Source organism: Sus scrofa, chromosome 4 (assembly GCF_000003025.6).
Source record: "Sus scrofa isolate TJ Tabasco breed Duroc chromosome 4, Sscrofa11.1, whole genome shotgun sequence".
NCBI classification, from domain to species: domain Eukaryota; kingdom Metazoa; phylum Chordata; class Mammalia; order Artiodactyla; family Suidae; genus Sus; species Sus scrofa.
Genome location: NC_010446.5, coordinates 120,695,109 through 120,719,914, shown reverse-complemented (window position 1 = coordinate 120,719,914; position 24,806 = coordinate 120,695,109). Strand labels below are relative to the sequence as shown.

The 24,806-nt window shown below is 40.4% G+C and overlaps 1 protein-coding gene across 2 annotated transcripts in view; it reads right to left on the bottom strand.

Moving 5' to 3' along the window:
* The window catches only part of DPYD (dihydropyrimidine dehydrogenase), a 780,991-nt gene continuing 763,638 nt past the window's right edge, over positions 7,454–24,806 (bottom strand). Inside the window, 2 exon segments of one of the 2 annotated variants that reach the window (NM_214044.2) lie at positions 7,454–8,871; positions 11,824–11,964. In NM_214044.2, the coding sequence (NP_999209.1) occupies positions 8,701–8,871; positions 11,824–11,964 (312 nt within the window). In that variant the 3' untranslated portion in view covers positions 7,454–8,700. 2 annotated transcript variants of the gene reach the window in all.

Genomic DNA, 24,806 nt, shown 5'->3' with positions numbered 1-24,806 from the left:
ATAGACTTTGGAGTCACCAGTCTTTCTCCTCTTACAGTTAATGTAGATGTTTTATCTATGCTGTTCTTGGTTTGCTAGGTCCTCAGACTCCTATACTGCTATCTTTAGCACAAGAGACCACATAGCTACCACATCCTTGTCTTCAGGAACTTTTTAAAGTTTTTAATAGGAGGCATTGTCATTGGCCATCATTGTTGGCAAAACTTTGGAGTAGGATAAAAATTATTCATGCTTGTAATCTCAAAAGAGAAAATGAACTTTCATTATTTTAAATATTCCATGCCCCCAGCCTTACACATTAGTTGAAGCCCCATCAAAACATCACGGCCTATAAGAAGGATGAACATGATGCAGTCTTCCAAATGTTGCAAAACAGAAGGGGAATATTTTAAAAATTCATGAGGAGCTTCCTACAGTCTTGTCCCAAATCCCCAAATCCACCCCCTCCCTTTCTCTCAAAAGAGGCTCTTTTAAAACAGAGGAAATAAGCATTTTTGAGTTTCTTCCTAAAGACATAAATTGAATTGAAAATTTCTTACCTTCTGCCTAGGTTCTTATACCTCTAAGGAAAATATGCAGGCTTAACCTTTTCAACAATTTTGAGTCTTAACACACACGTGTCTTTCTCACACTCAAGAGTGTGTGTGTGTGTATGTATGTTTGGTGTTTTACCTTTGACCAAAAACCCAGATTCCATGGAGATGGATACTACACAAATCATAAAAGGAAGGCCAGGAAAGACGAATAAGCCAGCACTATTAATAGGAAGATAGATCTTATTTTCCATAGAAACCCCTAAAGGAAAATTATTGGTAAGAACGGAGATCTTGACCTAATGTTGACTAATGCAAATCTTTGAAAACTGCCAGCAGTGTATGAATTTGAACTCATCAGTGGTAGAGGAATAGAGAAAGCAGAGATGCAGAAGATGCTTGCTGCTTGCCGAACACAACATATGGAAAAGCGCTATATAAATTCCGCAAATAAATAACTGCACAGCGACATTAATCAATATGACTCACTGCTATAGACTATTTACCAGTGACAAAACGGCTCAGCTCCTTTGATAGCACAGCAGTTTATAGTCCATTTTAGAAGAAGAGTAAATATGAAAACAATGATAGACAATATCAGAGTTTACAAATGCTGTAGATCAGCTGATGAAAGGCAAACATTCTCAGAGGGACAATTAGCCATGCAAGTTTCCAAGCCAAGTGGGACTATTCAATTTTAAAATGTCATTTTTAATTAAAAAATTTTAAGCCGAAAATCTGTATTAATTAATAAAAGCAGTATTGTATTAATTAATGTAACCATATTAATTAATAAAAGAAAGAGCTAGACTACATGAACTTCCCAGAATCATTAAAGATCTGGTCCAAATTTTCACTCTGCAGGCAGTTTGTTGAATTGTCTGCATCTGTGGGTAAGAGAAAGAAGTTACAGCTCTGGGTGGATAATAGTGTGGCGAATGGCTTTCCTGTTAATTGAATTAACCTCATAGGATAGAAGTAGATCAGAGCCTGCCAGGTAATAAGCTCTTTTCTAAGGACTGTGCCTTAACCCTTTCAGACAGTGGTTATTACATCATTTCTTCAGGCCATTAAACAGCACCCTAAGACCACCAAAAGTGAATAGTGCATCTCCAAATATTCATATTATAGAAAAAAATATAATACCCACTTAGCAAAATCAACCAGGAGAGAAGGCATTGCCTGGAAGTCAAGTCAACTGAGCTTCTTTTCTAAATATGATAATTGAATAATTGGATAATTATATATATGTTAAGTTTTATTACTGGGATCTTTCATTTTTGTCAGAAGTGAGTTCTCCTACTCTTTTATTAAAAGCATCTCGATCTTCTAACTGCTTGGGATGTCTTTTGCCAGATTGCTAGATGATGAATGTTAGCTTAGGAGATCATACCACAGGTTACCACGAAGACTGTCTGATTCTAGCAAATGTAAATTTTTGCTAGAAGTCTTTTATCTCCTTACCCTGTGTTTGAAATTTCTGTGTCCAATAAAAATAGCAATGGAAATTATATCTAACATATTAAGTGCAAAGCTACTACCTTCTCAGTTTTATTTATTTATTTATTTGCCTTTTAGAGCTGCACCTGTGGCATGCTGAGGTTCCCAGGCTAGGGGTTGAATCGGAGCTACATCTGCTGGCCTATACCACAGCCACAGCAATGCAGTATCTGAGCCACATCTGTGGCCTACACCACAGCTCATGGCAACACCGGATCCTTAACCCACTGAGCAAGGCCAGGGATCGAACCCACAATCTCATGGTTCCTAGTCAGATTTGTTTCCGCTGCACCATGATGGGAACTCCTACCTTCTCAATTTTACAGTTGAGGAAATTGAAGTTCAGTGGTCCAGGTATCATAGCCAGGTTCATGCACTTGGCAAGCAGCAGGTCCAGACTTTAATAACCTGTGTGTAAGATGAATAACTTTTTTCCTATTAGCAGGAAGGTTTGAGAGGCTCCGGTGAAGATGGGGAATGTGTGCTGGGGGCTGTGTACTGGGGGTGGATACTGGCTTCAAACTCTGGACCGGGTTTAAGTCTGTACAGTCTGTACTGGGTTTAACTCTGTGTACTGAGGGTGGATACTGGGTTTAACTCTGGACTTCGCCCCCTTCCATGCATGGTCTCAGGCAAATTGCATAAATGCTTCGAGCCTTGGTATTTCATCTATGAAATGGGGCAAATCCATCTCTGTTCTGATCAAATTACTGTGTGCTTAAGTGAGATGTTTTATTTACATTTTAATTTTGTTTGGTTGCTGTTGTTTTGGTTGAAGAGTTTTAAAACAATGCTAGAGGAATATGTTCTACAAGAAAAAAAGTGTGACTTATGAGTTCCCATTGTGGCTCAGTGGTTAACAAACCCAAACCCTTAGTATCCGTAAGGATGCGGGTTTGATCCCTGGCCTCGCTCAGTGGGTTAAAGATCCATTGTTGCCATGAGCTGTGGTGTAGGTTGAATCTGGTATTTCTGTGGCTGTGGTGTAGGCTGGCAGCTGCAGCTCTGATTTGACTCCTAGCCTGGGAACCTCCATATGCCGCAGGTGCAGCCCTAAAAAAATAAAATAAAATAAACACTCAGTATCTACATGTAATTTTTTTCTTAATATACAAAATCAACAAGAATTTTTAAGGCTCTTCCTTGAGTAGTATAAGACAGACCTCTGATGGTCTCCTAAGGCAGTATTAGATAAGATCTTGGTAACTGAGCAGGTTTTTTTTTTTTTATTGAAATCCTATGTTTATTATAAAGTATAACCTGATTATATGAACACTAAAATAAACATTTTTTTATTGCACTCATTAGTAACAAGGGGACAGGTAAGATATACCACTTGTTCCAGTATAAACATTTTAATTTTAAAATAACAATACATAAGAGAAGATAAATTTGTACTCAAAACATATCTTTATTTTCTAAAGTGTTTCATTATAGGATTTTTTAAATAAGAAAAATAGTTGAATACTTATTCAATGGGAGTTATTTAACTAGCCTGTATTATTTTGTTTTATCCTCATAACTGCCTTAGGAATTAGGAACTATTTTAACACCAATTTTACAGATTGGTAAATTGAGGTTTGGTTGTCTTGGGTCACAAGCAATTATCTTCCAGCTCTGTAACAAGGTGCAGGGTATGTAAGGGCCATATGTTTGGATGGTAGTGAGGGGCCTTTAGTAAGAGAGTATCGGATTCCATTTTAAGGAGAGTTCGTTTAATTTACTAACACATGAAAGGATCTGGAGGTTTTTATGATGGTGGAGGAATATGATGGAGATGGGACATTCATGTTGACGAGAAATCTACAACAGCACGAAGACAGGGGGAGGGATGTCGGATGATCTCTTAGGAGGTTATTTTAAGACCTGAATAAATGTACTGGAGGAACGAGCCATGGCAGTTTCTACAATGGGAAGCTGGGGAAAGACCCGGGAAATATTTTAGGGGTAAAATTGTTGGACACGATAAGGGACTGGATGAGGGCAGGGTAGATAAAAAGTAGGAGAGGTAACTATTTTGATTTTTGAAATTGAGTTTGAAATGCTTCAACATAGCAAGTGGTTAGATCCTTGGAGAGAAGTCCCGCTTGGAGGAAGAGGTGTCAGCACCATCTGTACAGCAAGGGTGATGGTGAGAGTGAAGAGGGGGAAGAAATCTTACGGAGACCTTGGTGACTGCTTCCGGTCCTTGGTTCCTATGGATTCAGGCATCGCCGCCTTCCTTTACCCTACCTCAATGTCTTTTTAGTCATTTGAATAATTCAGGCTCTTTTCAGCCTCAGGACCTTTGCACTTCCTGTTTCCACTTCTGGAACATACTCTTCCCTATTCTTCACATGGTTGGCTCCTTCCTACCTATCAGGACTACTCTTCCTACATGAAGAATAAAGGTCCTTCTCATCTCTACCCCAGGCCCTCGTCGTTACTGCCAAAGCACTTCCCATAGCTTGCAGCTTATTTGTCTGCAGCTTGCTTTTTGTATCTTTCACTGAGGTGTAGGCTCAGTAAGACAGGAACCATGTCTGTCTTGTTCATGGTTGAATCACCATTAACAAGCAAGTTCTTGACATAAGGGAGGTAGTTTAGGGAGTTATCTCGTGGCAGGGTAGGTTAAGGATCTGGTGTTGTTGCTGCAGTGGCTCGGGTTTGCTGCTAGGCAAGGGTTTAATCCTTGGCCCAGGGAACTTCCAAAACAAACAAACAAACAGACATAACAATCAAACAATTGATCCCTGGCCCAGGGAACTTCCAAAACAAACAAACAGACAAACAAACAAACAAACAGACAAAACAACCAAACAAATGAGGTACTCCATGTTTTTGAATGAATGAATGAAATGCTGATTCTGCTTCCCTGAGGGATTCTAAGATGATTCCAACATGTTCCTTTTGTTCCAGTCAATTACAAGCTCTTACAGTTTTCTTAAAATCTGGCTTTTCATACCTTTGTGCTTTTTTCTTTCTTGTTTTCACTGCTTGGGATGTCCTTCTCTCGTTATCTATTTCGGAAATGATTTTTATGAGTTAAAACTTGGCTTAACTTATCATTAGTCAAGGCAGTATAATTTAGACGTCCTTTATCTCAGGATTGTTTTCCTAGCGCTCACATGTGGTGTAGTAACTGTTACATATGCCAAGTCCCCCTGTAAGCAGCCGGAATTCAGGGAATCTTTATCTTTACAGTCTCTGATTTCACAGCCTCTGCCCTTAACCTTGTGCTCGGTGCATGGTTGTTGCCTGATAAATATTTGTTGAATAAATGACTGGCTGGATGAACAAAGGAGGGGAAGCAGATGGTAGACTGGACACAACCAGCACACCTAGAAGCATAACTATGTGACCTGTGACAAGTTATTTAGACTCTTTAAGAACTCATGTCCTCATTAGTTCAATGGGAAGAAATAATAGAACCTATCTGTGATCATTTTAACACTTGAATAAGATAATATACGTTGTATTAGTGAGGGTTCGCCAGAGAAACAGAACCAATAGGTGTGTGTGTGTGTGTGTGTGTGTGTGTGTGTGTAAAGATTATTTTAAGGAACTGGCCCTGTGGTTGTGGAGTCCAAAATCTGATAGAGGAGACTGGCCAGCTGGAGATTTAGGAAGAGTTACAGTTCAAATCTGAAGATAGTCAGCTGTAGAACCAGGAAGAACTCATGCTGCAAAGGAAGTCAAGAGGCCATCTGCTGGAGAATTCCCTCTTGGGGGAAATCAGCCTTTTGTTCAGTTGGGCCTTCACCTGATAGGACGAGGCCCACCTACACACTAGAGGGCAACCTGCTTAAATTGGAGCCTGCTGATTTAAATGTGAATCTCATCCAAACACACCAATTCTACACCAAGTATCTGGGCACTCTGTCCCAGACAAGCTGACACATAAAACTAAGTATCACACATGAGGCACATTTAGTATAGCTACTTGGACGTATGAAACACTGACTAAGCAGGCTCCTGGTCTGGCACGATGTCTTCACTCATGGCAGAAGGTCAGGAGCCAAGAGGATGTATGTGTTAGGACCAATGGCTTGTGGTCTCTTGCTGGATGGTATAATGTCATTTTCATTATTGCTCTGTTCTGAGTCTCTCTGCAAGCCACCCATGTAAAACTGAACTATGTTACCTGTTAACAACATGGGTTAAAAATGCTTCTTCGTGTAAAGCAGAAAGTAAACAAAACAGAAAGTAATGTGGGAGAGGAAGGTACCAGCGTAAAATCATGGATGGCCAGAGCCAAACTCGAAGGCCCCAGACACATGCCGTTCCCCAGAGTAGTTTAAGAAAAGAGCCAAAGCACTTCTCCCCTCTTTCTCAAGGTAGAATGCAAAGGTCACAAACTGCTCTTTTTCTTTAATCTCTATTGAAGGAATTTCTGCTTACCAGTCGGCGTCTCGATGAGAACTCAGGCATTTAAAATTCTAGGAGTGGGGGACGTGGAATGGACTGGAAGTTTGGGGTTAATCCATGCAAACTATTAGACTGAATAAACAATGGGGTCCTACTGAGTAGCACAGGGAACTATATCTAGTCTCCTGGGATAGACTATGATGGAAAATAATACAAAAAATGTATATATATATATGGCTGACTCAGTTGTACAGCAGAAATTGGCACAACATTGTAAATTAGCTGTCTTTAATAAAAATATTAAAAAAGGAGTTCCCATCATGGCTCAGTGGAAATGAATCTGACTAGCATCCATGAGGATGCAGGTTCGATCTCTGGCTTTGCTCAGTGGGTTAAGGATCCAGTGTTGCTGTGAGCTGTGGTGTAGGTCGCAGACTCGGCTCAGATCCCCCGTTGCTGTGGCTGTGGCTCTGACTGGAACCTCCTTAGTGCCACAGGTGTGGCCCTAAAAAGACAAAAAAAAAAAAAAAAAAGTTCTGAGAGTATAAAACTTGAGGTGTGGGGTAAGACATTAGGACGACATCCCTGTGGCCCCGGCACATTTCTTTTCTGGATCTAACTTGAACTCTTTGCTCAGCTGTTACTAAGTCCAAATGGCAAAATGCTCCCACCTTGACAAGAGGCAAAGGGGAGTCCGTTTTACAAGCCCTTGATGTTTTACTGTCTAAGGAATACTATTAAGGGACACACATGGTTCTGACAGTGAAGTTGGCATCTTCCGTGGCACGCTGCCGTTTCTCACATATCTCTACTTATGGGCCTTTGCGAGACCCTGACCTGTGCCCAGTGAAAGACATTTTGGCAGAGTGGAACTGAATTCCCCAGGGAGACCTGGGTGCATGGGACAGAAAGTGAAACACTGAGAGACCCACACTGTCATCACCCTCACTCGATTTCAGCCAGCTTTACATGTCCTTCTGAATCTGGATGGAATTTACTGCTCTACCTCAAACTCCAGCTGGTTGACATGGGATTGTATTTGCAAAGGAGGGAGCAGAAGACTCTGCGTTGTTTAAAATGATTCATAAAATTTTATTTGACATTATTCAGTCACATAGGTTTTGTGGTAAATATGCATTTCCAAAATGGCATAATCAAACATTTAATTTTTCTAGATCTTGCATTTGTCATAGAAATATGCCACAGATGAAAAGATTTTCTACTTGTGGATTTATATGAAAACACACTACAAAGAAGAGATAAACAGATTTATAGGATGCTATTTGCTCATTATGAAAATAGAGAAATACAAAAAATATTGTTTGGCAATAACAAAAAATAGCTCTTTTTTATTTAATCGCTTTGGAAATTCAATATAAACATTAAGAGTCATTTAAGTGGTATTGCACATTTAATATATTTTACTAATCCTCTATTTGTCTTTATCTTCACTCTTGAATAATGAAGCACAATGACCCACTGCTGTATAATCTGGGCTCTGTGCAAACATTAATTGCTGTAATCATGAAGGTTGCTCTCAGAAGCGGATAGAACAGATCGGAGCACAGCAAAAGAGTGGCTTTAACCAGAGCTTCATCCCCACACCTTACTTTGTTAGGAACGTCGCTCACACAGTTAAAGAAGGTGTCCACTGGTGGAGTCTGGAGACCCATCTCAGGCCTGAGGGCGAGGGAGCACGGTGTGACATGAATGATGATTAAACAGTCACTTTCAGTATGTAGCACCAAAGAGAAGTTATTTCAGCCAGAGGGCCTTAGAGAAGTTTTGCAAACCCTCATTGGCTTTCTTTTCCTGCCACAGTAAATAATTATTTGACTTCATTTGAGCTTTATGGAGCTAATTACATTTGCTTAGGAACAGTGTTAAAATTAAATGTAATTTTTAATTATAAAATGTTTCCTTGGAAACATTTGCTTGAAAGTTAAATTATACTTTGTTCTAAAATGCTTAACTTCACTTACAATTAGAAATCAAAGACAGAGCACAGCATAGGGCAATTTGGAAATTGCCACCAAAAAAGTTAATATTTTTCATAATGGATAACTGATGGAGAACATCCAATTAACTGCAGCAGTTATTGAACAACTAGCCTCAGAAAAGCAGGATTCTATTTTATGACCATTAATTGAACGGGCTCTGGCAGTAGATGTTTTTTAAAATTTAGACATGTATTTAGAACTTTTATCTAGAAATATTATATTTGTTTTCATTGAGAAAGAGCTGAGTATAATAACCACAATTAAAAAGACAGCATATGGGGGTGACCTCAAAGTTCACAGCAACTGTTCCACGAATCACCTCAGCACACCGGATTCACAGCCAAGGGCAAGCCTCTCTTTGGTTCGTAAGGTGTTGTCCTGGAAACCATTCTGATGCAGTCGATAATAGGGCAGACGGAGAGACACAGGGTACAGCCTGTGCAAGTGTCAGTAACGGTGGGCAGGTGGGTTTCGGAATCAAACTGGATAGCCTGCAAACAGAAAGGAAGAGTATTGCTGTCATTGCCCACGAAGGTCGAGGATGCCCCTGTTTTAGCATCAGCGTTTTTCTCCACCGCAGGAGAGCTGCACTTGGAGAAGACTACGCCTGGCACGGCGGTGCAGCTATAGCAACAGTTGAGCTGCCAGAGAGGAGGAGGGAAAAAACAAAACAAAAAAAACCAGAAAAGACATCCTTTCAAATTAGAAACACAATATTTAAAATGCCTTGGAGGTATTTTTCTTGCTTTGTGTGAGGAAAATATTTCATAACATAGTGACTCTAGTTTCCTGTGTTCTGAGCAGAGGGCAGGTCCGGCCAGTCTGACCATGACCATGACGCTGTGGGTGTCAGCTACCTGAGGGTGGCAGGCTGCCTTCACACCTTTCCCTCCTCACAGTCCTGGCTCTTGACAACCGAAAAGTGTCGCTGTCAATGGGGCAATGGACTCCCTTGTTTGGATTTCAAATTATGTGAGTGGTGTTTAGTCGGAGGCAGTAGGGGAAAAAAATTCAGCTCAAGAACCAGCTTTCACGTTTGAGGATTTCCAAGCATTATCCCACCACAAAGGGAAAAAAAACAAAACCAAAACACTGAAAGATGAGGAGCTGGAAGAACTGGCTTCCAGTCCTGGCCAGAAACCCCTGAGCTGGGAGAACCAGGAGAAGGCTTCCAGCTCTACGACTGCTCCGGATGCTGAGAAATTCAATAATTTCTTTCTGTCTTCCTTCTGTCTCATCTTTCCCCCTTCTATTCTTTGAACACAAAGCAATCTCTATGAGGCAATGAAAATCCCTAGTGCTACATTTACAGCTGCGATTTTTATTTCAAGTCATGAGAATCATGTGCCTGTTGGAGGAACGTGTCCATGGTGGAACTACCTGGAAGGATCTCCACGGGGCGGGGGGACTTCAGCTGTGTGGGGCGCAGGGGATGGGGACTTATCTTTAAGTCTCTCTTGCATAAAAGTCCATGTTTTTATTCAGATTGGGAGCAGAGTGGAGGGACCAGCTAGGGGGCTGAAAAAAATTATGAAGGAAATTATGAGGCATTAAGCCCCTACCCGGCCCCTGGATACACAGACCTGAGGCCAGGTCTGTGAATCTTGCATTTTGGAATAATTACTGAATTCTGACTTTTTTTTTTCCCTGTGTCATATACAACATGTTATCATCCAATTCAAAAATATATTTTTGTTTTAAATTTTCCCTCCCCCTGTTGGAAACGTTTGAAATTAGGTTTTTGATGATGGTTGTATGACTGTAAATATAATAAAATTCATTGAATTAAAAAATTTTTCCCTCCCCCAAATGAAGTTATTTGTAACTACAATTCTTTCCCTTTTGTGCACATAAAAATGAAAATGATCTCATTAGACTAAATTATGTCAGACAACTTGATAGTAAACAAAATTCTGATCTTTAAGGAAAGGACCATATATCTGAACAAAAACCACAGCCGTGACAAACCATCAGACAATGTGTCCACACCAACTGGTGCCATTTTTGCAAAACAACATCTCAGATGACTGTGTAAACGAGTAAAAGCTATTTCTCTTCTTTATGTACCCTTTTATAAATAGGAGTCCAATAATTTATTTGCTGAAAATGAAATAATACTTAGGTCTTATTAGACATCTTTGAAAATTTGCAAACATAAAAAACTTTACATTCAGTTGAAGATTTTGATTTTCAATTTTTTAAAAATCTTTTTGAGACAGAAGAGTCAGAGGAGGACTTTTAGAACCTTTTAAAAATTTAAAAATCTTTTAAAATGCGCATTTGTGACTTTGCCCCTCTTTAATAAAATTACTTTGGGGAAAAGTGTACCAAGGCTAGAATTCCAAGGTGGATATCATAACCTCTAAAATTTAAGGCCTTAGAACCCGGACGCTGTGATTTTAGTGACAGAACTCTCCCTGTCTTATCTCTGATTGGCTAATTGGAGGAAAGATGAAAGTGAATGCAGTATGATTACCATCTTCAACATAACCCTCAGAGACGCTTTTCAGCTAGAAATAAAAAAAGTGATACCCTGGTTACAAATTTGGTATAGAACCAGTGTTCAATTAAGGAGGAAGAGATTTTTTTTAAAAAATTAAAATTATGTCAGTCATATCTGTTAGGTGGCCAAAAGACTATGCAAAATCCTACCACAAGCAAATGGGACCTTTCTCCAAGCTGAATAAGGTAAATGAACTTCAGTTTTTTAAAATGGGCCATTTTATCTATCTTGAAAATTCATTAATCATCTTAAAGGGATCTTATTTTACTTTATTATGCTTCTTTATAGCTTGAAGTTTAATGAAAATAATATTCTGTAGTTTTTAGCCTGAGGACAGTTGAATGCGCCCCCCCCCCCTTTTTTTCTTTTTTGTCACATGGCAAACTCTCAGCTGAAGACTGAGGAACTGGGAAGAATCTATAACTCACTTGATGTGGCAGGAACACACAACTTGGCTTTTCCAGCTAGAGGGGAACTTCTGGTCCCAACCAGCACAACAGTGGGGAAAACCGTTTTCTTTCTAAGTGTAGAAAAGCCCAATCAATACGTTATGGAAGAGAATTCTCTTTGGTAGAAGGAAGTAAGTCCTTTCTGGGTCATGGCAATAAATGGTAGTTCTTTCCCCTCCCTCTATTAACGCATACTGCGTCCTAATGTCCATGATTATGTGAATTTCTCTTTTTGTTTGATTTTTTTCCTTCCAATTTTATGGGTGATGAAATGATATTAAAACAACACCTCACAGTGAATTGCAGCATAGTTAGTGGAAATTATGGCTTCTCTTAAAAAAAAAAGAAAAGAAAGAAAGAAATCACCCTGCTGAGAAGCGATATTTGGCACGGCTGGTCTAAATTCCATGCTTCGAGACAGAAGACGCTTTCTGCTACAAAGGCCAGAAGAAACATGCCCCACAGCATCCTAATTACAGCAGGAATCTTACCTGGTAGCCAGAGTCATTACAGGTCATGTAGCATTTGCCACAGTTGATACACATTTCTTCATCGATCACAGCCACAACTTGCTCTATGTTGCTCAGTTCACCAAACGTTCCAAGGTACTGCAGTGCTTTTCCAATTACATCCTAAAAACAGGCTTTGGATTACTTGCGGTGTTCATTTTAAAACATTACCATGTAATGATTAGTATCAGTCCAGTTCCCTGTTTTTATAGATGTTGCACTGTATGCCTCAGGAGGCTTTGGATACTGTAATTCTCACAGATACACTCTTCAGAATTGTAGCTTACATATTTCTGTCTTCTGAAAGATGGGCTGTCTCGCTTAGAAACCCAAGACCTAACCTAACTGCTTTCAGTAGGTGTTCTACAAAAGATCTAACTCAGCGTTCTGTGAACAGAACAAATGGCACCCTTCTCGGTGGTTGTAGCTTCCTTTTTCTCAATTTTGGACTTCGAATGATCCAAAAGTAATGAAAAGTGACAAAGGGTAATGTGCTGATATGAGAAAACTTTAGATTGCTAGGAATCAGAGGAATAACAATGTGAGGGCTGGCACTTATAGCACTGCATCTGGCTTCTATATTTTCACTTAGCAAAGTGCTTTGATAGCATACCCACCTGTCGTGTCTTGAAGTATATTTCATTATCAAAAAATTCTAATTTATGTTAATTAATTAGGTTAATCTAATAGCTAAATAAGATGCTCTTTTACTATTAAAGAACTAGGATTTTCTACATTCACCACTGAAGATTTTTCATGCTGTTACACATTGCTTTGTTCTTCATATTAATTGGAAGTGTGCTTAATATGTGAAGCACAGAAGATATTTCATCAACAGTGAGAAACACTTTGTTTCATAAAACACAACAGAAGAATGTAACAATGTTTGTCAAATTAGTATGCTGTCAAGATTTTTCTGCTTCTGTTTTTAAGTTTTAACAAGACAATCTTTTGTTTGAATTCAAGGTCCATGTTCAGGGAGTTCTGACTCTTCTTTAAAGCTGTCTTCCTATATCCTTTTTGGTGTTTTATTTTCTGCTCTTTTTTTTTTGACCTTGGTTAGCCTTTTCTAACTCTTTTTTCCCCCTCCTATTTCAGCTGTAAATGACCATATGCTCATGACTCTGAACTTCCAAACTGAAACACTGGTTACACCATTATATATACAGTTCATTTGTGTATCTCTCAGAGAGTAAGATGGCAGAAAACTTACTGTCTTCACAATTTTCTTTTCAGTGTGTCGGAGACTAGTTTCAACTATATCAACGTCTATTTGTAGGTAAGGGAGGGTTGATGTCAAGATCAATATCTCTATTCCGAACTCTCACAAACTCAAGATCTACATGTATCAGCTGCAAGAAGAGCACTGTCACTAGAATTCGGTAGATGTCAGATTCCCCCTCACGGAGCTTTCCATCAACTCCACACAACTGGAACTTCCTTCCAATTTCCTTAGTTTTATGAACACTGTTAGGATTTCTTCAATCAGTGAGGCCTGACATTTCAGAGTTGTATTTCACTGCAACTTCTCCCTACTCCAATATCTTATTTGTTGCCAGGTCTTCTGAGTTCTGGATCTGCAATATCTTTTGACTCCTCTTTCCATGTCTACTGCAATTTTTAACCATTGCTAATTAATTTCCTGTAACTTCTCATGTAGTTACAAGGCCTACACGCTAAGTCTCACCCTCATATTCTTCCCTTCCCACATTACCTTATGCAGTGCTGTCATCTTAATCTACGCTCCGTAGCGCAGCCTACATTTCTCACTACCTTACTCAAAAATCTGCTGCATTAAATAACAGCCTCGCATTTAAGGCTTTCCACCGACATGTCTTTTTTTCGGTCTTGTTTCTCACTTCCAAACACCATGTGCTTTAGCTACACTGGACACATGCCCCGCACAGAACATACTTGTCAACCAACGCCGCAGGCCTCTCATTTTATCTTGAGATGATGTCCAGATGCCTTCCTTCCCACCTGCACTCTGAAAAATCCTGTCCATCCTCCCAAGACATCTCACACACCGTTACTTCCTGAGGAGTTCCTCAATTCTCCTTTTCGAACCAATCTGAAGATGTGATCTCTCTCTTCCTCTTTCTCGTCTTCCTTCAGCTCCTACCTATTTTCCTCCTCCCCTTCTCCTCTCTCCATCCCTCTCTTGCCCTCATGGCCTATGGTATTATATCTCTTATGTGGAACTAATGATTGCATATTACCTTGAGTTCTTCCTATGTATCAGGCCAGTGCTATAATTTAAAAAATTTTCTCATTTAAATCTCATAGATTTTTACAGATGTTGAGGTGACTGACATTTAAGGTCTAAGATTAAGTAAATGATGAAGCAGGGACACAAACCAGTGCTGCCTAATTTCAGATTCTATGATCACGAGCACTCTGCTATCCTGACTCATCTGTTATTTCTCTAGCAAATTCTACTTCATGTTACAGATACTCTCTATATTTAGCTTCCTATATGCGGTCTTCTAGTAAGCTTCATTCGTCTTTGTGTCTCATGGGGTGTATCTTGCTCTTGAGATCACTGAAACAAAATGGGACTCAAATATGTGTTAAAATAAGTATACTTTTCATTTCTTTATATACTAAATAGACAGAAAAATATTGGGCACACAGTTGAATGGGCTACTAGCTACTTGATTTACTGAATAATTTCATTAATATGAGATCCACAAAAAGATTTGAGCACTTCCATAAACACAAAATAATCATAGTCAAAGTATCTGGATATGCTTAATATTTTCTAATATTTTAAGGCAGTAAATGCATGAGGTCACTCTCTGGCTGTAAAAGATTATATATGATAGAAAATAATTTTTTCAGTCTAGAAAACAAATCAGTCAAAACAGTTCCTTTATTGAATTAAATCATGGCTTTACTGAAATCATCAGTAAATATTCAAAAGATGATTAAACAAGAAACTCCCTAGATAGTCATCAAGCTTATAAGGCTTATTCAAAAGAAACAATGCATATTTCTAAGTGATTTTACTGTAGGAAGCAAATTCATATTCTGTGTATATTAAATCTGCCTTTTGTTCTACACTGTAGATTTACTGTTGTCATTTATTAAAACATCCTTGTTTAATGTGAAACTAAATAAAACAAAGTCCTTAGAGCCCTAAAGTTATCAACACATGGTGGTAAAAAGTCACCTCTCATTCATCACAATTCTTATGAAAATTATATAGTTTTAATCTGGAAGAGGATAATTAATGACAACAGTTTTAAATTATTTTGGAAAGAGTATCAAGAAAATGCATTATCATTCTATGTGGCTGAAAATGTGGACATTTGTTTAAAGCTCAAAGCTTCCAGGTAGGTAGTGCCAGCTTATGAATACCCTTGAGTACACATTCTGGAATGTGGTGTTTGCTGAAAGAGGCACATAATCAGTAAAGCACATATGGCTAGTCTAGTCTCTGTTAGACACACATCTGCAGAGATTAAGGAACCTACCTTCATTACCCCAAGCAAGGAGGTAGATATATGAAGGTTGAACGCACCGCTGGAGTTGTCCCTGATTAGCAGAAAAGTTTATGTGTGGGAAAAGTGATGCCTTATTCTTTACAGTACCGATGACACATTTGATTTAAATATGTTCTCCAAATTAATGTTGTGCAGGAGGACAGAACACTAAAACCACATTTTCGTCAACTCATCATTTGTTTGGGATAATTGAAAGTATTGTAAAAACTAGATCAGTCAATATTTCTGTTTGATATAAAGTTGAGGATCAAAGAGTGAGGAATTCAGAGGGCCCAGTCCATCCATGTAGCATCATAATTAATGTGTTATGTTCAGTATGAATTTGTTAGTTTTAGCCTATTATTTTTTTTTTTTTTACAAATGGATGGTTAAAGTATTTTTAAGCTCTGATTGTTACCTGGACATTACCTGTTCTTAGCTTTAAGCCTTCTACACGTCTGACTGGCATGTTAGCTATAAAACCTCTGAAAAAGTGTCCTTCAGGCACCAGAACCAAGGATAGCGTGCTCTGGGCCATTGCTGTGACTTTTTATCCAGAATAGATGCAGAATTTAAATTACTTGGGTGCAGCTGTTTAATCACTTTACCATTTCCGTATCTGTACCATTATCAATGTCAGAGGTTGTTATCTTTTACACCCAGTTCACTGCTTGCCTAATAAACCTATCAAAATAGGAAATGAGATAATTTGGTTTGTTTGCACTGAATTTATGCTGACACTTGATGATTTCTTCCTTTACTAATGCTCTCAAGTCAAAAGTTTAATGATCCTGAATGAACCTTTCTGGTCTACTTCTATCATTTCCCCACTCCCCTTGCCACATCCACCTGTTACTTTTCTGAAAAACCTGGAACACTTTATTTTTTAGCAGTGTGATACAACAAAGTCATACGAAAGTATTTTAAAACATACAGCATGCAGTGTATTTTTTATACCTTACATAATGTCCTCCAAGTTAGGAGACAAGGAGGGTGACTGTACAATTAGAAAAGGAAGTCTTGAGTTTAAAATCAGTAGAATTCTATTACAGGACTCAAGGTGAATATGCAGGGATGGGAGGGCAGAGATAAAGCATGATTCAGGAAATAAAGCAGTAGATTGGTGAAGGTGAGAGAGGCAAGCGAACCATCTAGAGACAGGAAAGTGACAGCAAGTGAGGATCTGGGAACTGCGGTGGGTGAGAGAGGGTGGAAGTGGAAGGAAGGGGCTTATCACTGAGAGAGACAGGTGGGTAAGACCTGGGTGTGGTTAAGGTTGGTTCAGTACAGATCTGTGGTCCTGATCACTGAATTCTTTTTTTAATTTTTTTCTTTTCAGGCCTGCACCTGCAGCGTGTGGAAGTTCCCAGGCTACTAGGGCTAGAATTGGTGCTACAGTTCCCTTTTCTCCACATCCTCTCCAGCATTTATTGTTTGTAGATTTTTGATGATGGCCATTCAGACTGGCGTGAAGCAATATCTCATTGCAGGTTTTACTTTTTTTTTTTTAAGTTTTACTGAAGTGTAGTTGATTTACAATGTTCTGATAATTTCTGCTGTACAACCAAGTGACTCAGTTATAAGTATACACGCGTCTATTCTTTTTCTGATTCTTTTCCCATATAGATTATCACAGACATTGAGTAAGTTCCCTGTGCTAAACAGCAGGTCCCGCTGGCCAATCATTCCATATGCCACAGTGTGCATATGCCAGAGGGACTGTCTTCTCTTGCGGTTTCTGTCCTCCCTGAAGTAGATTTACTAAAGGTGGCAATACTATACATCCAACTCAGGCTTCCTTTCTGTGGCCCAATGAACCTCAGGATGACATGGGATGGCTACTTTTCTTCAAGATTCTTTTAGCTGCCGTCTTCCCCAAACAGGTTTTCACAAGGAGGCAGAAATAAGCCAATGAAGTAAGTCCCTCCGTGCTTCCCTCTCTTTTGTGAGATTAAATTTCCAACAAGGCGATTCAATAATCTTTCTAATGTTTTGCCTTTCATGGAGGGGGATTTTCATCTGAAGTCTGTACAGGCTCACATGGCTGCTCCATCTTGCCTGTCCCTATTAACCATCTGGTTACGAGGTCTCCGACAGAGTCCCAGGGGGACATTTCTGTTCTCCTTTCATTTCACTCTCCTGCAGCTGCTTCCTCCCTGCTCCTCGGCAGGTTTGTGGGTTTGCATGCACGTGGCCATCTTTTTGACAGGTGTGGCCCCGCCCCCAGCCCTTCCATTACACCTGTTTATTCCCAACGAGATCCAGCTTTCCATCCTCCAGCTTTCCATCCTGTTCCAGTCAGGAGTCACACCTCAAAATATCCCCAGAAGACGTAAGAGAGGATTTTTACCAAATTCTGTTCATGTGTTTTAAAGTTCAGTTTGATAATTTTTCATCTGCTATTTGTCTATATATAGACAACTGAGAATGTTAATGCCCCCTGCCCGTTTTTCTGGTATCTTCTGAAAATTGCTGGGAAAGTCCTCTACTATTTTTCTTTCTGTGCCGTCCCTTTTATGCTCCGTAGTATCTAATACGGCCTTACAGTTTTATCTGAGTACTTTTCTCTTTTCTCTCACAACTCAATTGAAATAATAAACCACTCGATCAGGCTGACTGGTCTCCTGCCAACACTGTCTTGCCAGCCTTATGAGATGCGGTCCATCTCTTACTAGAAGCAGCAGGAAGAAGAGATGAAAACATCACTAGTGCCCCTAAACCATTCATTTTCCTACCCAGAAATTCAAAGACGTTAGAGATACATTCCTGGCTTCATAAAGAGAATGAGAATTCATTCTCATATATATCAACAGAAGTGGGAAGCATTCGGGGAACTTTATAAGCCTTGGCAGACTCTCAAATCTCTGTTATATGCTGCCTGGGAATAAAGCACGTTTCTCATTTAGCAGGGCCAAATGTGCACACTGTCGCTTCAGCTCTCCTCAGCCCAGAGACAAAACTGCCTCCTATTTGGTTTCTTTTTTTCTAGCACAGGTCAACCCCTGGACCGTGTCAGGAGCTTCTTCAGAAGGTCCTTGTTCATCCTGGAGAAGGAGACATTTACATCTCTTGCAGGAGGCCATCCTCTTTTTCTTACTTTATCTCCTTCTTCCCCCTCAGCCTTCCAGCCTCCTCCAAATCCTCCTCCTCCTCCTCCTCCAAATCCTTTCCTCTCTTCCTTTCACAAAATTGCCGGCTCCATGATACGGCAATATGTAGGGTAAATTCTATGTTACTATTCAATGGAAATCAAGATGTGGGGTTTATGAAAAGGAAACTGACTGGATGCCAGGCTGAGCCTAGGGTCTCAGACTATTCCCTGATGTAGCATCAATGGCCCCTGAGACCATTTTTTGAGCTTCCAAAGATGCAAGGAGAAGCTGGGTAGCATGGTGGCTAGCAAAGACTTCTGGTTCTCAAGGACCCCCAGTCACGGTGTAACACTGGGAATGACCATGCTTGAGGCTCTAGCTGCAGTTCCTAGCAATTTAATCAGTGCGTCCCTTCGCCCCCTCACATCATGTTAAGACTAATCAAGGAAAACTGAATTATTTTCTTCATCATTGCCTCCCAGTTAGGTCCTTTCTGTGAAATCCTATTGAACGAAAGAATGAGTTGACCACTTGCATGCTAGTACCTGGTTGACCCAGGGATTGTGTATTGGATTTAAGAGCCTATGGCTCATATTATTCTAAGTATATATGAACACTACGCTTTATAAACATACTGAAATGCCTGAAATGCCACCTTCCTTTTCTCCTTTCATGAGAGTGCAGCCCAAATTCTAGAGCCACAGTCTGGAATCAAGTCTTGGTTTTGATGTCTTCCTAGCTGTGTGACCTTATGCAAGTTATCTGACCTCTCTGTTTACCCATCACTTCCTCAGTAAGATAGGGAAAATATGGGCACCTGATAGGGCTATGGTGAGGATTAAATGAGTTAATTCACAAGTATGCAAAACAGTGCCCAAAACCTCATAAGTACTCAATAAATATTAGCTTTTATTATTAATTCTCTGCTTAATTAACACTAATTTATGAAACTCCATGTTAAATATCACCATCTCTGTGAAGCTTTCCACAATTACCCGAGGCAGAACTAATCCCTTTCACTCCTCTGTGTTCCCAGAGCATTTTGTACATATTTGATTGAACTGTAAATAATTTTTAACATGTGTCTTTCTCCCTTGTTAGACTATGAGCTCCATAAGGATAGATATCTTTCTTTTTAAAATTCTTGTTGTATTCTCAGTTTCTAGCCCAATCCCTGGATGGCAGGGAGTGCATAATAAATAGATGTTGGCGCTACTTCTTCACTGAGACTGGGAAGATCCTGCCGCCTTGGGCCCCCACTGCACGTCTCTGGACATAGACTTGGTCCTCAGCACACTGCTGGTCACACAGCAAACACTCAACAAATGCTCACTTATCGACTGGTACTGAAACCGTTTACCTCTGAAGCAGCAGACTCTTAAATCTTATCTGAGGCATTTGAAAGAAAAAAAAAGATGAGATCTATTGAGCATGGCTTGCTTAGAAATAATATTGTCACACTCAACCAGGGAAGATGGGGGTAGATTGGAAACTTGAATGCATGACTGAGAAACTTGTTCAGACAAGAGGGGCTTAGTTAACTTTGTGGGACACTGGGGCCCTTTCTAGAGCAGATGGGGAATAATATACTGTGCTAGCTGAGAGGATAAACAAAGCCGTGTCATGGAGTTTAAACTATCGAACAGAGGAATCTATAAAGAGGCCAGCAGAGAGGAGGGAAGAAACAAGCTAAAATAAACAGATGGGTGGACGGAGAAAATATTCAGCTTGAAAACAGATAACCCAGGCCCTCGAGGAGAAAAAGAAGAAGGAAAAATGGTACGTCAAGAACAGAAGAAACACTGTTGGGACAACATAAAAGTAATGATGAAGCAGCAGAGAGAGGTACGGAGTGTGCGGGGTACGTGTGGTGCAATGAAACAATCAAAGCACAAGGAGCAATGTCTGATCCACTCACAGAGAGAAAATGACTCTTAAAGGGAACGTGGCCGTGAATTTCAACTGGGGACTGAACAAGCACACGGCGGCGTCCTGTCATCCAGACGGAGTCTGAAATAATGGGCGGGGGGCAGAGGACTCCTATGAAAATGACAGTGACCTTGGCCCCTAGCATTTGAATAGAACTATGCTTGGTACAACACGTACACACAGCACTTCATCTAGAACCCTGGGGTGGAGGCCTAACATTAGCTTGTATTTGGTCTCCTGCCTCGACTGTGGACAATAGCCTTCTAACCCATCTCCCGGCTCTGCCCTTGCCCAAGTAGGACCTTCTGTCAACAGCGCAGCCAGAACAAGCCTTTGAAAAATTTAGTCAGTTCAAGTCATTCTTCCTTTTAAAAAACCTCAATAGTTTCTTGCCAAGGACCTTCCTATTTCAGGGTCTTTGCATTTTCTGTTCTGTCTGAATGGAATGTTCTCCCCCAAGATATTTATCTATACTGATCACTCTCTCTCACGCTTTCTTCCTTCTTCCTTCCTTCCTTCCTTTCTTTTCTTCATTTTAGGGCCACACTCGGGGCATATAGAAGTTTCTAGGCCAGGGGTCAAATTGGGGCCGCAGCCACCAGTCTACACCACAGCCACAACATGGGATCTTAGCCGCGTCTGCGAACTATACCACAGCTCACAGCAATGCCAGATCTCAAACCCACTGAAGGAGGCCAGGGATCGAACCTGCATCCTCATACATACTAGTCAGATTCATTTCTGCTGAGTTACCATGGAAGCTCTTTTTTTTCTCTCACTCTTTTAAGTGTTTGCTCATATGCTGTTTGTCCAGGAATGCGGGGAGCCGAGGAGATGCAAGGACTCAAAAAAAGGAACTTGCCTGATGGCAGAAAAACCTGATGGCAGGTTCTTAACCAAGAAAGGGAGCTCACCTGAACGGTACAAGCCGAAGGCGGGCTTTTGGTCAGGAAAAAAGCTCACCTGAACGGTGCATGCCGAAGGTGGGCCTCTGGTCAGATGAAAGCCTGCCTGCATGGTACAAGCCGAGGGCAGGCCTCAGGTTACACGGCTCTCATGTTGATGTTGATGGGGAAGAACTGGGGCTTTCCTGGGAAGATAATTTCCTTGTTTGCGCCAGAGAACATGGATTGTTTCTCGGGTGACCTAGTCTTTCCTGTTGTTTTGTTATTCAGTTTTCCTCAGTCTTTCCTGATTATTTACTTATTACTCTTATTTCCCATTCTTATTTTCCTGTGATGATTTGTGATTTAACAAAGTTACAACAATAATATAATAAGAATTTCATCCTAAGGACTTTCCCCTATTTAAATCCAACTTAGTTAAAACATAGTGTTTATCTATTAACTAGTTATATAGTAAACTTTAGAGTTAGGATTTTAATGAGGTTCATAGAAGTTAGACATATATTATTCTTGACCAAAAGACACCTAGCTATGAGTTATAGAAGCTTTTAAGTTATAGAAGCTAGTTAAGTTGGTTTATGTTTTCTTACACTGTCTCCCTGCCATAATGCTTTAAAGATAAGCCCCAGTCTAAAAACAAGATTTGTGAATGCCAAATTCTCGTGTCTGTGAACTCTTCAAGTTGTAAAGACTGGCTGGCCATGGGATGATTTGAGCTGTCCCCTCCTTTCCATGATGTATTGTACCTAATTGCCCCTAAATTGTACCCACTAAGTTTAGTTAAAACAAAGATCTTAAAACATGATGTATAGCTGCTATACCATGTAATAGTTAACCAATGTACTTTTAACACTGTGATGTAATCTGTAGTGAAAAACTGTCTATATAATCAACCACTGTTGCCAATAAAACTTGAGCAGTCCAGCGCCCTGAAAGAAGGGACAGAGAGGCTGTCTCCGTATGCACATTCGCCGACACCGTGTCCCTCTCCGATCGGGATGTATACTCCCTGGCCGCCGGAGCTGGCCTCCGGCAACACAGGAAGGCATCTCCTGACCAACCTCTCCAGCCATTCCTTTTCTCCTAATGCTGCTGGATCTTCTCCACAGCCCTGGGACCATCTGACACAGGACAGAGTCCGTCATTTGTCTATGGTCTGATCTCCTTACCTACATGGTGGGCACCACCAGAGCTGGGCTTTTCTGTTGTCCACTCCTGAACTGCTAGTGACTGGGCGGTGCTGGCACTTCGTGGGTGGACACTGACAGTTGGATGAATGACAAAACGGATGCACGGGTGAGGAGGACAGTTACCGCCAAGTGGCAGTCGGCACCTCCGTGGTTACACGTGCGAGACAAGGTGAAACAGTATCCGACGTCCTTGTCGGGACGAGCAGGGCTTCCTCGTCTCCGGGCCCCTTCCTCATTCCTATGAGTTCCTTTCTTTTTCCTCCACATCATCATCTCCTCCTGGTTATTCTCACTCCTTTGATCACTTGTTCCCATTTGCTTCCCCAGAACTTCCTGCCCCCTCAAATAAGAAAATGCATGGGAAGCTTTTTTCCTTGTGTCTGGTACCCAGTAGGCACTCAACATGTCAGCTCTTTTTTCGTCATATCTTCCAGCACAGCCCATAATTAGCTTGAGTTCATTAATTTCAAATGTTCAAACCTAAATTTTTCCCCACTTAAAAAAATCCACCCAATCTAAAACCATCAAGAGCAAACCCCGATTTACTATTTTTTATTTTCCTTTATCTCAGTTAGGGGGACTATCAAAAATCAAAATCGTCCCTGTCTCCTTGTTTTCAACTGCTTACTATCCCTTACTCCCCAGAGTACAGTGAGAGTCAGGAAGGTTTGGAGGAAGAATTAAATCTCTGCCTCTGTGTCCATGGCCGTGGTCACTAACCAGATCTAGGACCACACTGTGGATTACTGGGAGGGTTCCTTTTTAAACCCTTACCCCTGTCATTGCCACGGGGTTCCTTAAACATCACTTCCTCAGAGAGTCTTCCTCATCCTCTTCAGTCCAACTTAGGTACTGCTATGAAAGAGACTCCATACATCCTGCATTTTTTGCTTTGTAGTTTGTATCACAAATATAATTTTATATTATTAGTGTGATATGTTGCTTTAAACCTGTTTCTTTCACTCTTCTGTATGCTTCATGAGGACAGGGGCTGTGTCTATTTTATTTATTGTACGAAAATGCCCCATTCCTAGCACACTGCTCGTCTCCAAGGTATGCAGTAAAGATTGCCTGAAAAATATATGGGTTTCTTAAAAACTTCCAACTTGGCTGGCCTCCAAAGCTTTGTGTAGTCCTCCTTCTGCTCAAGTTCATTTTATTGGACATAATGGGACTGGAGAGTGACCCTTACCTGTTATCTCCTTCAAGCCATCCACTCCCAACATACCAACTAGCAGTAGATAACATTTATTTAGGGTCTCTTTGGTGCAGGCTAAAAGCACTTCACATATCACCTAACTTAGAGCCCCAAGAAGCAGATGCTTTTATGGCGTCCATCTTACAGATTAGTTAACTAAGGCATGTTCATGTAGCTGCTAAATGGCAGTGCCATAATTAGAACCCAAACAGAGTAGTTCCAGGCTTAATTAAGGCAAGCCTTTTTTTTCCCCCCGTAAACGTAATCTGCTAACATCTTACAAACTTTGCCATGTATTTCAATGAAGGAAATAGCTTCTTAAGACTTTGTTGTGTCACTTTTTTCGAACACGGGCTACTTACTAAAGTGACACCGGTTAAGCCCAAGTTCAGTTTCATCAAATGCCTCTGGCATTGTGGCAGGTAGAAAATCATAAGATACACTGCTCTTTCATCCAAGATGACTTAATGTGTTGTTTGGACTTCATTCCTTCCCTATCTGCCAAGGATATAGCTTTTTAATCATGCCCTTCCTGGTAGCTGTAGCTCTTCTTCCCCAGCATACAAACCTATGTGAGCCTAGATTATCATGACATAAACAAACCGACTTTTCCCTCTACTATATGTCTTCTTATAACTTTCCTTATCCTCTTTCTCAAGTTCAGGAAAGAGTATTCCATTTGTCCTGTCCTTACTTTTGAAACCTCTATTCACTCTCCAATTTACCACCTCCAGGGCGCTACTTCTCACCAGTACACTGAAGCTGCTTAGGCCAAGATAAGCTAAAATATGAAGGTCTGATGGTTATGCTAAGGAATGTGCCTTAAGACGATGGTCAAGATGTGGGAGTTTTAAGCACAGGGTAAAATAATCAGATTTGCATTTAAAAAAGGGAATATTTCATAATAACTGGAGGATGCATGAGATAAGATGAGAAAAGGAGACAGGAGGTCAGTTGGTAGAATATTCCAGAATTCCAGGAAAGAATATGTAAAAAACTGCATGAAAACCTCTGCAGTAGGGAAGAGCAGAAGAGGAAGAAGACATGACAGATAAAAATGGGGGGTACTGGTAAATGTCCTATGATCCCATTCATGAATGGGATGAGCCACAGGGTGAAATCAAGGCTGAATTTCAGGTTTCTGGCTTAGGTAAGAGGGTGGGTAG